Here is a 14,050-nt window from a genome sequence, read left to right as displayed (position 1 = left end):
GAGCGGCCAATGGAAATGGTTCGTATAAATGATTAAAATAATATGGTTCGGTTACAGGAGGAAGAAGATTCTGGAAAGTCATGCGGAATTCGAACAAACACTACGAGAAAATTACAAATTGTTCTTCAATATAAAAAGTGATGAGGAGGTGAGATATCATATTTTTCAAGTTATTTTGCATTTTATAAATACTGATAAGTCTTCTGTCAGTCGGATATAGAGGAAGAAGTGGAAGAGGAAGAAATCGATGAGCTCACAATGGATGAAGACGAGCGTCTCGCTCGACAACAGAAATTACAAAAGAAAATGGAGGAACGAGAAGCAAAAATGTTAGCAAAAATGGAAAGGGAACAGGAAAAAGCTGAAAGAGAACAAATAAAGTTCGAGAGAAGAGAAGCGAGGAGATTAAAGAAGGAAGCCAAGGAAGCTGAGAGACAGGAGCGACAGGAGCGTAGAGAAGCAGGTGAGATACTCTGTTTCTAGGACTAACAATTTCATAACTCCTCATTTTAAAATTAAAATTTTTACACTGTTATTTAAAGTTTGTAAAAAAAGTGAAATATCACAGATCTACTACGAATATTTGTTCAGGTGAAGATGTGGAGTCTCCTGTCGAGGATGAAGAGGAGGTGGACCCTGAGGAGCTGGCGGATATTGAAGAGGAACGCCGGGAACTTGAAGAGGCCGCCTTCCGCGCTGAGCGCTGGCCCGCTTATGTCAGATACGTGGACGAATTGGTGAGCAAACGTGCAAACTTGAGATATTGTCAAAATAGACAAAGTATGTATTTAGCAACCTCCCCCCCCCCCCGACACTGCAATGAATAATGACAATAAAATGGATAGAGAACTAGTATAAAAGGTCTCTGACTGAAACTATGTCAGAGTTTCCCCAGATTCCATAAGGAAAATTAACCCCTGAGAATCGTGAATTAGGTAAATAAAAAATGATCACGTTCAGACGAGGGAAAAATCGCGAAAGTACATTCGAAAATATTAACTTTATTTAATTGGAGGTAAAGACTTCGTGCACCAAAAATGAAACGAGTTTTCCGTTTAGGTGTCAGGGCAAGTGATGAAAGCTATCAAGTGTAGTTTGGATCTGTTCGAAAAACAAACGGACTTGGAAAAGGGGCCGAGGGTCGCGTTCATGGAAATCATGGCGGAGCTCAAGGATCCAGGTGATTTTATAATAAGAACTTTTCAATATTACTTTTCTATTCTATATTTACACTAGAATAGCTCGGTATACCTCTCACGCTGCCGCTCCGAATCCATCAGAGAGAGGTATTATAGGAATCCCCATTAACAAATGCCCATTACTTCACTTACTATTATTACTGTATGTATTGCTGCTGGTTTGTGTAGTATGTGTATTATATTTGTATCTAATTGTGGTTCCTATTACTATTGGTATTACTTCTGTTGGCAATTTACACAATCTGGTAATTTTTGTTTTCAATAAATGATACTTAATTTTTCTTTTTCCTTGGGTCCTATCTTGTAAACAAATGGTATAGTTACATCTCTCAATAGTATTATTATTATAAATGTTTACTAATTTTTTTTTAGATATTTTCTTCTCACCGTCTTTGGACCTCGACGAAGCTGATGGTTTGTATGACACCATGAAGGAAATGATGAAGGACATGTTTCTGCAGGCCACCATGTTTCCTCGGATCGATCCTATTGTACCCATAGCAACATACGAAGGTAAAGAGACTAATCTTCTGTCGTCAATTCTGTAATAAAATGGATATGAATGATATAATAAAGTGTTTTGACTTGCAGACGATATTAAAAAAGAAGATGCTATGATCGATCTTTACCACGATATTCTTAAAAGAATAGAAAATAGTATTAATGATGTAGTGCAATATGCTTCGGTAAGTCTTGTCTCAACACGTTGTTTAGCTTGGATAAGTAAGATACAAGTAAATATGTATTATATATTAAAACAGAGATATGAGAAATACGCTCCGCTTTGGATGGAAGATCGTCAGGAAGTTTTAGCTGGGTTTCTTAAATACGGCCGGGTCATTCCTCCTGAAGAATTTGATAAATATCGGTTCGAAAACGGCTGTGACCCTCCCGAGGTGAAGCCCAAGCTGGAACAATATCAGCACGAGGTAATTGGATAATTAAATTTTATTTCCGTCGGGAATTATTCCTATAAAATAGTTTAGAAATCATTAAAACAGTACATTAGCTGAAATGTGGTCTAATTAATTGCTTTCCAACGCCAATTTTCCGTAACCGTCTCAACTACCGTCCGCATTTCAAATAGACATTTCTTTTGGATCGGAATAAAAACATAAATAATTTATTTTCAAGATCGATAAATTCAACGCGCTATATAGCGAGGTGGAGGCCTTGCCTCCCGATTACCTCTGCAACGGCTGGCTGAAGTTGAATCTGAAGAGACTCAACCAAGCTATCATGAACATAATTTGCAAGTGGAGCAATCTTTACAAACAGAACTTGAAGGATCATGTGCAAAAGAGGTAGTCCTGAATAACTAATGTCGCATTAAAGCATCAAAATGAGTTGGTTATTAATCTTTTTAAATGCCTTAGTTTGGATGATTTGGAGCAGTTCATTGCGTACGCTTCCAAGGAGCTAGCGGTGCAGTTAGAAGAGGATGATTATGAAGGACTCTTGAAAGTTATGGGGGTCCTTAATGAAGTTAAGGCGAAAATGGACGCTGGCACCGACCAGATGTTCGAGCCTCTCAGAGACATCATGTATGTGCTCAAGGAATACGGGGTCGACTTCCCGGAAGAGACTTACGAGCAGGTGAGACAGAGGAATCGTTTGCTATTTATAAGTTATTTGTCTTAACAATCGCAATAATTCTCATTGTTTGTTTCTTGCTTTCCATTGGATGATAGAAATATACAGAGAATCATCAGTACTCAGTGTATACTTTGGTAAGGCTTAATAACAAAACCACAAAGATAATTTGTTTATGGTCGCCAATTATTGCACATTCTACATAGATTATATGGTTATAATATAATATATTATTCAGTACTATTTTAAGTGTAACATGTCTGCGGCTACAAAATTGATAAAAGATAAATAAGCCTATGGAATATTTCATACTAGTTGTTAGTATCGTAATCTGAGTTAATATATATAAATAGTATTCAAATCGGTAACAAACTTTGACAGGCGATAAAAATGTCTCTCCCAAAAAACTTACGCCAAAGATTTTCAAAATTATTTTAGAACATTTCCAACTTTTCTTTCAGTAAAGGCTTTTTCTTTATTATGACTCTCATTTCTTCTCTCTAAAGACGTAACCTTACAAATTTGTTTAGATATTAAAGTATTATTGATCATGTTGAGCAGTGATGGGATCTTTACTATAAATGATAATAATAATCACCCATCTACACTGCGCCAAAGCCTGGCTTAGGTTTGCATTAAATAAATCAACTTGTGATTGTATGACATAAAATATATAATAATTACTGCCATTTTTCTCTAACAATAAACTCGAATTCAATAGTTAGTTTACTTTCAAGTCAGTACATAATGACTCTTGGTTTTCGTGTAAAAGTATTTATACTAATAAACATTTATTATATTGCTCGTAATATGTTCTCGTTAAAAACAATTCAATGCTGTGTCCTATAGCTGGACGTGCTGCCTGAGCGTTGGCGCAACTTGGTGAAACAAGCTACTGTCATCAAGAACGAAGTAGCGCCGATGCAAGCTGCTCAGGCTGCGCTGATCGCTAAACGAGTGGCTCTTCTGAATTTGCGTCTCACGATGTACAGAGAGCAATTCCCGCTCAAGGAGGCTAGTACACTCGACCTTTACAATACTGAATTAAAAAATTTGCAATAAATAATGGGGTGCAAATTGTGATGTAATGTGTTTAAAAGTGATTATCCGATGCTTTCCCCACCCTTTCTTACCCTTTTCCGCCCTTCAACTGTTCCCATCCTTTCCTCTCCCTCTTCTCCAATCAAGGTTGGCAACGCATTCGCAAAATAATGTTGTGGATGTCCATAGGCGATGGGGACTACAATCCATCAAGTAGGCTGTCTGCTTGTTTGCCACCTTTAGCATAAAAAAGTAATGACTTTTTTATTCCTCCTCTCTTTGCTGCATCTCCTTATAAGACCAATATTTGACAGGTTTTCTTCGAAAACTGCCTCGAGCCTTACCGTAAAATTGATAAGGTTAATTTGGAGCTTATACACTTTGAAGACATAGTGAAGGGGTTGAAGAAATCATGCGGCTTGTTCGACATCCAGCCACCGGATGAAAAGAATTTGAAGCTATGTCGTCGTGAACTAAAACTAGTGAAGGTATAATTAATATTTACGTTAAATAAAACAAAATATAACACGATTATAATATTTCTATTACTATGTTTTTGTCTTTATAGCAATTATGGGATTATTACAATTTAGTAATGGGTACGATCGAGTTCTGGAAGAAGTCGCCGTGGAAGAAGATAGATGCCGACGGTATGGATCAGGAATGTAAGAGATTCACCAAAGATCTGAGACAACTGGACAAAGAAATGAGAGTTTGGTAAGCAGAAAGTATACTTTATTCGAAATATTTGCAAAGCATTTTCTTACTAAGTTGCTTCCTACCAGGGAACCTTATTTATCGATAGAAGCAACGATAAAGAATCTCATGACTTCACTGCGCGCTGTCACTGATCTTCAAAACCCGGCCATTAAAGATAGACATTGGGTCGAACTAATGATGGCCACAAAGGTATCTTATAAAAATCACTCGATAATTTTTTTGATCCTATTATTTTTTTCGTTCATATTGTTTTTATTAGAACATGTGTTTCATATATAGAAAGCTGCACATACATACATCATGTCCATCGATACTAGGCGCGTTCACTCAGAACCATTTGCATTCAAACATAATTTGAGAAGTCGGGTCACATTTTCTGATATCTTAGCCGATTTTAAGTCGTTGGAAGAATTAGCAAGCTCTTTGGAGGATATATCTACTGCTGGGAGAATGGAAGAAGTGGCCAAGAATGATTACAGTAACGCCGGATTACACCTTCAGCTTCAAAATTTTAGAAGACCAAAGTGGCAAGAAAATGAGATCTGTAATAATGATTTTATAAAACTGAATAGACCGTATACTACGCATAACTTCAAAGGAAGTGGTGCTCAGTGAGCGTTACCGAGACATTTTCTCAGACTGTACCGACCTCTTCTCATATTTCATCGAAATTCATTTGTAATTATAGTTTTTTCATATGAATAGTCGTATATAGTTTTAGTTATTTTGTAAATAGTAGAATATGCAGACATTGAAGAAAGAATACAAGGACAATAATAAGGTGAGATCGTTATTTTTATTATTACACAAATATCATACATTTATCTATTGTTTCTATTTTATCTCAATTTTAGGGGTTTCAGTGGTACGTTATCCTTATATGCTACGCTTGACTTATTTACACGAAGTGATGAGACTTTTAATTTTTAATAGGTTAAGTTCCACATCGACGATGACACGACTCTAGCCGACTTATTAGCTTTGAATCTCCACAAGTTTGAGGAAGAAGTCAAAACCATTGTCGATAAGTCCGTCAAGGAGGCGGCTATGGAAAAGACTCTTAGGTAAATTTTATCTATATACATATTATATGTTCATATGTCTACAAATAAAGGATTCTAATTTTAATGTTTGTAGTAAACGAGTATGCAAATTAAAAGATAAGAAATTAAATAAAATTAATATGTACGAAAATAATGAATTATTTGTTAATTGGTCTGACAAAAAAATGCAATTTACTCCAAAATTATTTTGTTTTAAGTTACGTAATTGTAATTAAAGGGAATTGGAAGCAACGTGGGCTGTTATGGAGTTCGAGTACATGCCTCACGACAGAACTGGTATCATGTTACCAAAGGCTAGTGAGGAACTTGTAGAGGTGCTAGAAGATAATCAGGTAAGAAAAAAAGATGTCTTAAACAGGAACATTGAACAGATATGATGCTAGCTAGACTATAGAGTAATGATACAAACTCCGCAAAAAAAAACCATCCCAATTTGTACTATAGAAAAGTAGATAAAATGCCTCATATACATAGTTATATAAATTAGTCCGTGAAAATACTGTCATTATTTTAGAATGCATCTTTTAATAAGAATTGACCCGTTGAGGGTTCTTCATAATATTTCGAATTTTTTTCAAGAACCAAGTCCAGACCATGATGTCGTCGAAGTTTATCGGCTTTTATGAAGAAGAGGTTACTATGTGGCAAAAGAAGCTGGGCACTGCGGATGCGGTGATCGCCATCTGGTTCGAGGTGCAGCGGAAGTGGCAGTATCTGGAAAGTATTTTTGTGGGTTCCGACGACATCAGGGCCCAGCTGCCGGAAGACTCCAAGAGATTCGACCACATTGATAAGACATTTAAGGTAAATTGTATTATATTATGTTTCTCTCTATACTTTACACTCTGTACTTTGTTGTTACTATGCAAGAAATATTTTTCGTTGATAGAATCTTACGTAAGCTATAACTAGTTTTTTTATATATATTATCTTTATGTGATTAACAAATTGTTTTAATACATTTCCTCTAGGTTGATTTTTCAAATTTGGTCCCTTACACACTTTAAAATTTTTCAGATATTAGGAAGCCCCACTATTTTTATTAGATTTTTTTTATTTGGTTTTTATAAAGTCTCAAAATGATTCCTATTGACGTCCATTAAATAATAATGTTATTCAATGTAATATGTTTGTATTAGGAATTACTGAAAGATATCGGCGCAACTCCTAATGTCGTTGAAGCAACCAACAAGCCCGGTTTGCTCGACAAATTAGAAGATTTGATGTCTGCACTTAATCTTTGCGAGAAGGCGCTCAATGACTACTTGGAGACAAAGCGTTTGGCGTATCCCCGGTTTTACTTTGTGTCATCTGCAGACTTGCTGGGTATTCTTTGTGTTTAAAAAAAATGCTATTATTTTTTGTCCCTTTCATTACAGTATATAAAATTTTAGATATTTTATCCAACGGAAACAATCCACCCGCTGTTTGTCGCCATTTGTCTAAGCTGTACGATAATTTGGCCAAATTGGTATTCGTAAAACCTGGGAGTAAGCAAGCCTTTGAGATGATTTCCAAGGAAAATGAGGAGCATGTGCCGTTTAAGGCGCCTTGCTGTGACTGTTCTGGAAAGGTATTATATTTGTTATATAAAATAGACTTATTGCTTTGGAATAAAGCTTGATAATAATTAGAAGTACGAAAAACCTCTTGTCTACTCTTCTAAATTACGCTTCCAGAAAATTCGTTTAGTAATTTAAAAAAAAATGTATACTTTAATACGAAAGGTGGAGATTTGGTTGAACCGAGTAACAGATTGCATGCGGCTGACACTGCGGGACATCTTCGAGCACAGCGTGAAGTCGTACGAGGAGAAGCCTCGCGACGAGTGGGTGTTCGACTGGCCAGCTCAGCCTGCACTGGTTGGCACACAGATCTGGTGGACGACCGAGACCAATCAGGCCTTCGAGAAGCTGGAGGAAGGTGACTTGTTAATGAAAAACTTCATACTTTTGTTGTTGTCTTTTACGCCGTCTCACTGTCAGAGCATGTTCAACTTCACCTGTCCTTAAACAATATACAGACTATTATATCTGTTTGCTTCCCATAAAGAAATTTGAGATATGGGTTTATTTAATAGAGTAAATGTGACATGTTTTTTGGTTGTTTTTTCCACACAAGGAAGGAACATCAGGAGTTTATTTGAAAGTATCATAAAACGTTTCAGGCTATGAAGCTGCTCTGAAAGATTATCAAAAAAAGCAAATTGCACAATTAAATGCTCTTATTGTTCTACTCTTGGGTGATCTTACGGTCGGCGATCGTCAGAAGATTATGACTATTTGTACTATAGATGTGCATTCAAGAGATGTTGTGGCAAAACTCATAGTCGCTAAGGTTGAAACTTCTACGGCCTTCCAATGGCAAAGTCAACTGAGGTAAGTACTTATTAATAGAATAAGTTTAAAAGCGAAATTTTCTATAGAATTTTTTTTTGTCGAAAAACGTCTTCTGATTACACCTAGTAAGTAGTAACACGGTGATTAAGAGTATGTGAAGCTCTCTATCTAAGCCTATACGCCTTCCTTACCTGTAATGTTCAGTAAGGTGGTAAAACCTAGCTGTGGTGAAATTACTGCAGCTGGAACATGGGCTGGCTCGACCGGGGAAGTACTGCCCTCTCACACATGATCGGCGTGAAGTACTCTTATACGGCTGCGTTGCGGCCGATGAGTGAGGGAGCCGGTTGGCCTGTCCCTTTTCCCACCCTTTCCTTTTTCCCACCCTTACCTCTCACTATTTCCAAATAAGGGTGGCAACGCATCCGCAAATTTTTTTGCTGATGTCCATGCGTGACGGTACTACCTCAATTAGGTGGGCCGTCGTTTGCCCCCTTTGACATAAAAAATAAATAAGTGTGGTATCATGAGAGTATTCCTAGTCGGACTTGTTTTTATTATACTTTTCTGGGGGTGAAAAAAGACACTCTGACGACTGTAGGTAAATATTTAGAAATAGTCTTGCTCAACTTTAGACTCAAAATCTAGAAGCAGATTTCATTCTGCCATCTCCTTTAGTGAAGGGGAACGGTAGGCAATTTTTGTTTGTCTTCTAAGAGATTTGATTGCTATAAGGCTGATTATTATTGATCTTAAGATAAAACTGTTCAATTATTTTAGGCACAGGTGGGATTTAAAATTGAATAACTGCTTCGCCAACATTTGCGACGCTCAGTTCCTGTACGATTATGAATATCTGGGCAATACTCCTCGGCTTGTTATCACGCCGCTTACTGATAGATGTTATATAACATTGACGCAGGTAACTGTATAATAATCACGTGGTAATCAAGCTTTTATTACGGTCTCTTTGAGACAGGTTCAGTAAAATGTTGGGCACAGATTAATTAATTCTATCGTTTTGGTAATCATTAAAATTTTGAAAGATTAGTACAAGTCACTTTTTCGGTATTATATAGACATAAACTTTATATGAAATAAACAAAAATATTATTCTACATAACAGAGCCTCCATCTAATAATGGGAGGTGCACCGGCCGGACCCGCCGGCACCGGTAAGACAGAGACGACGAAGGATCTCGGTCGAGCGCTCGGTATCATGGTATATGTGTTCAATTGCTCGGAACAGATGGACTATAAGTCTTGCGGGAATATTTATAAAGGTTGGCTTTTTAACAATAGTTGGCATTTATCTTATAAATATGTTTTATTAATTCAATTCTAACCCCGTTCTTCGATTTTTGTTGCTTTGCGTACTGGATGTCCTCTGAATAATTATTCCAAAGTTGGAATTATATACATATACGTTATTAATATTTCAGGGCTGGCACAAACCGGTGCGTGGGGATGCTTTGATGAATTCAATAGAATCTCAGTGGAAGTCCTGTCCGTGGTGTCGGTGCAAGTCAAAAGTGTTCTAGACGCAATAAAAGCTAAGAAAAAGAAATTCGATTTTATGGGTGAAGTCATAACGCTGATTCCTACCATTGGGATGTTTATTACAATGAATCCAGGTTACGCTGGCAGGACAGAATTACCTGAAAATCTTAAGGCACTTTTTAGGTAATGTTCATAAATATACAAGTTAATGGCATTTAATAATTCTGAAGTTTAGGTGGATTATACACGTTTAGAAACTCTGTAATTTCTCTAAAAATACCAACTATCCTGAATAGTTCAAAGAGTAAATCTCACAAATATTTATGAATACAGCAAAACGGTGGAACTATATACCAAATGTTATTTCCAGGCCATGTGCCATGGTAGTGCCAGATTTCGAGTTGATCTGTGAAATCATGTTAGTAGCGGAGGGTTTCCAAGATGCACGTCTTTTGGCGCGCAAGTTCATCACCCTGTATATGTTGTGTAGAGAACTGCTTTCCAAACAGGACCATTACGATTGGGGTCTCAGGGCTATCAAGTCAGTATTGGTAGTCGCAGGTTCCTTAAAGGTGAGATTTGTGTACTTTAATAATAAAAAAGTTTCCTTATCTAAACTGAAAGACAAACTATATCGCATAGAAAACAAAATCATTTCATATAAAGTAATGAGTCGTAAGATTTTCACAGGAGTACACATTTAAACAAAACTGTAATTTCGCATACAACTCTACTCAGAAGCAACAAAAAAAGAAGTTACAGAATTAACAATAGAATCTTTTCCCACAGACGGATGATGGTAGTAATTTATATCGGTATTTTTATATAGAGAGGTGATCGTCAAAGACCCGAAGACCAGGTGCTAATGAGAGCGCTGCGAGATTTCAATATACCTAAGATAGTAACTGACGACATGCCGGTCTTCATGGGACTTATCGGGGATTTGTTCCCAGCCCTTGACGTGCCAAGAAAAAGAGATTTAGATTTTGAAAAGAACCTCGTTGATGGTGCAATTTCGATGAAGCTGCAACCAGAGCCTGGATTTATTTTGAAGGTAGTTTATGCAACAAAAAAAACTGGTATAGAAAAACAAGGATTTCAACACTGGTCTTTTCCAGATGGTTCAACTGGTCGAGTTATTTGCTGTGAGGCATTCAGTATTTATCAATGGATTCGCCGGGACCGGCAAGTCCATGGTGTGGCAGTGTCTTCATAGGACCTATCAAATGCTCAAATTGAAGCCGTATTACAATGACCTGGATCCAAAAGCGGTCACTAACGACGAGCTGTTCGGTATTATCAATCCGGCTACGAGAGAATGGAAGGATGGTCTGTTTTCAACAATTATGAGAGATATGGCGAACATGCCCGGGGAGGGACCAAAGTGGATTGTTCTTGATGGTGACATTGATCCTATGTGGATTGAGAGTTTAAATACATTAATGGATGATAACAAGGTAATCAAAGTTAATTTGTGTATTTCCAAAGAGAAAAAAATTTGGATCCGGATGGTATGATAATATCTACAATATAATTAATTTTAGGTGTTAACGTTAGCCAGTAATGAGCGTATAGCCCTAACAAAGTCAATGCGACTTTTATTTGAGATAGCCACGTTGCGCACTGCAACTCCTGCTACAGTATCAAGGGCTGGTATTCTGTATATCAATCCACAGGATCTGGGCTGGAACCCGTGAGTCTATAATAATTCTATAAGAACTAATGACTGAGTGTTCAATGGCTATTACATTTTACATCACTTCTTATCCTCATTAACTTACCAATATTAATGTTTAAATGTAAATTGATTATGGATACTATAGCCTGTAAAGTCTATACTGTCAAATTGTTCATATCCTTAAGAGGCCTAAATATTTTAATTCCTGTGTTATAATTATTTTTAAGATTTGTAGCGTCTTGGATAGATACGACTCGAGATGATGATTCCGAGAAGGCAATGTTAACGGTCATGTTTGATAAGTACATACCGTCTCTACTGGAGTCATGTAAAAAGTATAAGCGTATAACTCCTCTTAGCGAATTGCAGCAAATACAACTGACTTGCTACTTATTGGAGTGTTTTCTGAACAAGAGTCTGTTGCCAAGCGATTGCCCGAAAGAATGGTATTGAGATATACAACGAATTACCTTATTGTCTATTTATCTTAATAATTATGACAAATCATTTAAGGTATGAGACGTACTTTGTGTTTTGCGTCGTCTGGGGCTTTGGCTCTGGTCTGTTCCAAGATCAGTTGGTGGATTGGAGAAACGAATTTAGTAAATGGTTCTGCAACGAATTCAAACAGATAAAGTTTCCATCGACAGGAAACGTATTTGGTTTCTTTATTGATCCGGAAACCAAGAAATTTCTCCCTTGGGTAGAAAAAGTGGAGTCCTTCGAGTTGGATCCGGATATACCGTTGCAGGTTCATTAATAAAACTTTTATTGCATACAGTTAATAATAATCCCAAAATCTTATTATCTAATGTTCCATTTATTTTATTACATTTCTTTTATACAAAAATTAAAAATGCATTTTTTTTAAATAGTGAACTATGTTAAAATTTTACAGCTTGTGTAGCCACATTTCAACCATAACAATCACAACTATTGGTCAAAAAATTGTATGTCTTCCGAATACTTTACTCATATATTTCATAACATATGCTGGTGTCTTCTCCTACCTATGAGTTCTACAAGGGCGGAGTGTGCTAACACTGAGAGTGTGTTTTCCTCCACAGTCATGTCTAGTGTCGACATCAGAGACGACCCGTATTCGATTCTTCATGGACCTGCTGATCGCTAAACAGAAGCCGGTGATGTTGGTCGGCGCTGCGGGCAGCGGCAAGACCGTCAGCGTGGCTGCGAAACTTAACGCGCTCTCTGACAACTTCGCCATAACAAACGTGCCACTCAACTTCTACACAACCTCAGGTTATTTGTAACGATCAATATAAATGAGTTGATAAGTCTGCCTCTGGAACAATCCATTCTTGTCACTAGTGAACTCTTGTTTCTTAGTAAGAATTCAAATGTTTTTTCTAAATTCGGTAAGACACTCCCAATGACATATACATCTAGTTTTAAAGTATAATGACGTAGTATAAGTATAATAGAATGATATATTCATCTGTGACAATTACCTTTGTAAAACTTATCAATAACTTCGCTAATCGTAACATCATAATTAACAGAAATGATTCAAAAAGTACTTGAAAAGCCACTAGAGAAAAAATCTGGCCGTAACTTTGGACCGCCGGGTAGCAAATTCATGATATTCTTTGTGGATGACCTTAACATGCCTGAGGTGGATACTTACGGGACTGTGCAGCCACATACATTAATACGGCAGTTCATGGATTATCGGCACTGGTAATTTAACTTAATAAGCAATTCGTACGGTTAAAATTAAAATGCCATAAACTTTGCCACCTGTTTGGTTCCTAATGAAATGGAGATGCAATATTTTAATTTGACATATACGAACCTATAGAGATGTAAAATTGAACTAGAAATAGTTTCTAACATATTATGGAACAGAACTTTTTGGATTTATGCTTTCTCACTGAAAGCTGTAGCCTACCCAAATCTATGGCGCTCAAGCTTTTTTTTAGAGTTTTGAACTCCGATTCCTGCTTAATCCACTTCATTCACCTTTTGCCTAACCGTTCTTGCGTCACTTGGTACTGGCACTTTTTTTTATGAAATACTCGAAAACATTGTGGCCTAAGAAACTCTTCATGATTTCATCTCATATGCTTCTCTTAAACTTCTAACGTAAGACTCGCACACATTAATCCGCTCAAGAACTCTTTTCCGACGTTCATTTGCTTGTAGAAAACGTGAACGGCAATTATAACTAATAAACGTTCACTGTCGACCATTGATGCGATAGTCTCGTGCCACTGGCATCATATCGCTTATGCTGTTTCCATCAACTCTCGCACAGATGGAACAAAACTGCTCTGCCCAAGCTACATAATCCTCGAGTGCTTTTCTCCTGCATATAAACGCAATAAGTCTTCGTCCGCAATGTTATAAATATTGATATAGAGATCTGAATGAAAAACTTTAAATGCAACGTATGTAGTATGACGATGCAAACTTTTGTGTAAGTTTTGTGTTTTCTCTGGAACTGCTTTTGTGTATATTATGTCGTGCAAATATTTGCTGAAACTGTTTTGTCTAACGGAACCTGTATTAATTATTCGAAATGCTATTATAATCCTGAAATACTAATTGCCTACTCACACACACAGCCTAATCACTCTTGTATGTAGTATTTTGCACCTGCTGAATTGATAAGCCTACATTGTCTACCCTAGTTAAAGCACCATTAAATAGTTTCTGACATGACAACATTCTCCCAAATGTATATATATAATCCTCACTGTGAATTTATTTGTAGGTATGACAGACAGAAACTTAGCTTGAAGGACATTTCCAACTGTATGTTTGTTTCGTGCATGAATCCCACCGCGGGTTCCTTTACTATCGATCCACGATTGCAAAGACATTTCTGCACCTTTGCCGTAAGGTAATAATAATATATGCCATAAGGTAAACGTATTACTTATTTTCCCTCCTTAC

At 36.9% G+C, this 14,050-nt stretch overlaps 1 protein-coding gene across 1 annotated transcript in view; it reads left to right on the top strand.

Annotated features, from left to right (window-relative positions):
• LOC116772912 (dynein beta chain, ciliary-like) overlaps positions 1 to 14,050 on the top strand; it is a 32,470-nt gene that overhangs the window by 4,857 nt on the left and 13,563 nt on the right. The window contains exons 18-49 of the mRNA XM_061528617.1: positions 58 to 148; positions 211 to 463; positions 592 to 737; positions 1,060 to 1,180; positions 1,572 to 1,712; positions 1,791 to 1,885; positions 1,961 to 2,128; positions 2,334 to 2,503; positions 2,576 to 2,795; positions 3,642 to 3,806; positions 4,148 to 4,321; positions 4,402 to 4,550; positions 4,619 to 4,742; positions 5,487 to 5,617; positions 5,835 to 5,949; positions 6,197 to 6,421; positions 6,757 to 6,943; positions 7,012 to 7,190; positions 7,345 to 7,540; positions 7,785 to 7,995; positions 8,737 to 8,878; positions 9,083 to 9,239; positions 9,399 to 9,639; positions 9,827 to 10,028; positions 10,286 to 10,510; positions 10,575 to 10,913; positions 11,001 to 11,149; positions 11,362 to 11,580; positions 11,648 to 11,885; positions 12,202 to 12,394; positions 12,655 to 12,832; positions 13,869 to 13,997. Coding sequence (XP_061384601.1) covers positions 58 to 148; positions 211 to 463; positions 592 to 737; positions 1,060 to 1,180; positions 1,572 to 1,712; positions 1,791 to 1,885; positions 1,961 to 2,128; positions 2,334 to 2,503; positions 2,576 to 2,795; positions 3,642 to 3,806; positions 4,148 to 4,321; positions 4,402 to 4,550; positions 4,619 to 4,742; positions 5,487 to 5,617; positions 5,835 to 5,949; positions 6,197 to 6,421; positions 6,757 to 6,943; positions 7,012 to 7,190; positions 7,345 to 7,540; positions 7,785 to 7,995; positions 8,737 to 8,878; positions 9,083 to 9,239; positions 9,399 to 9,639; positions 9,827 to 10,028; positions 10,286 to 10,510; positions 10,575 to 10,913; positions 11,001 to 11,149; positions 11,362 to 11,580; positions 11,648 to 11,885; positions 12,202 to 12,394; positions 12,655 to 12,832; positions 13,869 to 13,997 — 5,673 coding nt within the window. The remainder of the gene's footprint in view (positions 1 to 57; positions 149 to 210; positions 464 to 591; positions 738 to 1,059; positions 1,181 to 1,571; positions 1,713 to 1,790; positions 1,886 to 1,960; positions 2,129 to 2,333; positions 2,504 to 2,575; positions 2,796 to 3,641; positions 3,807 to 4,147; positions 4,322 to 4,401; positions 4,551 to 4,618; positions 4,743 to 5,486; positions 5,618 to 5,834; positions 5,950 to 6,196; positions 6,422 to 6,756; positions 6,944 to 7,011; positions 7,191 to 7,344; positions 7,541 to 7,784; positions 7,996 to 8,736; positions 8,879 to 9,082; positions 9,240 to 9,398; positions 9,640 to 9,826; positions 10,029 to 10,285; positions 10,511 to 10,574; positions 10,914 to 11,000; positions 11,150 to 11,361; positions 11,581 to 11,647; positions 11,886 to 12,201; positions 12,395 to 12,654; positions 12,833 to 13,868; positions 13,998 to 14,050) is intronic.

Source organism: Danaus plexippus (genome assembly GCF_018135715.1).
Source record: "Danaus plexippus chromosome 18 unlocalized genomic scaffold, MEX_DaPlex mxdp_35, whole genome shotgun sequence".
Taxonomy (NCBI): Eukaryota; Metazoa; Arthropoda; class Insecta; order Lepidoptera; family Nymphalidae; genus Danaus; species Danaus plexippus.
This window is presented reverse-complemented; position numbering and strand designations above follow the sequence as displayed.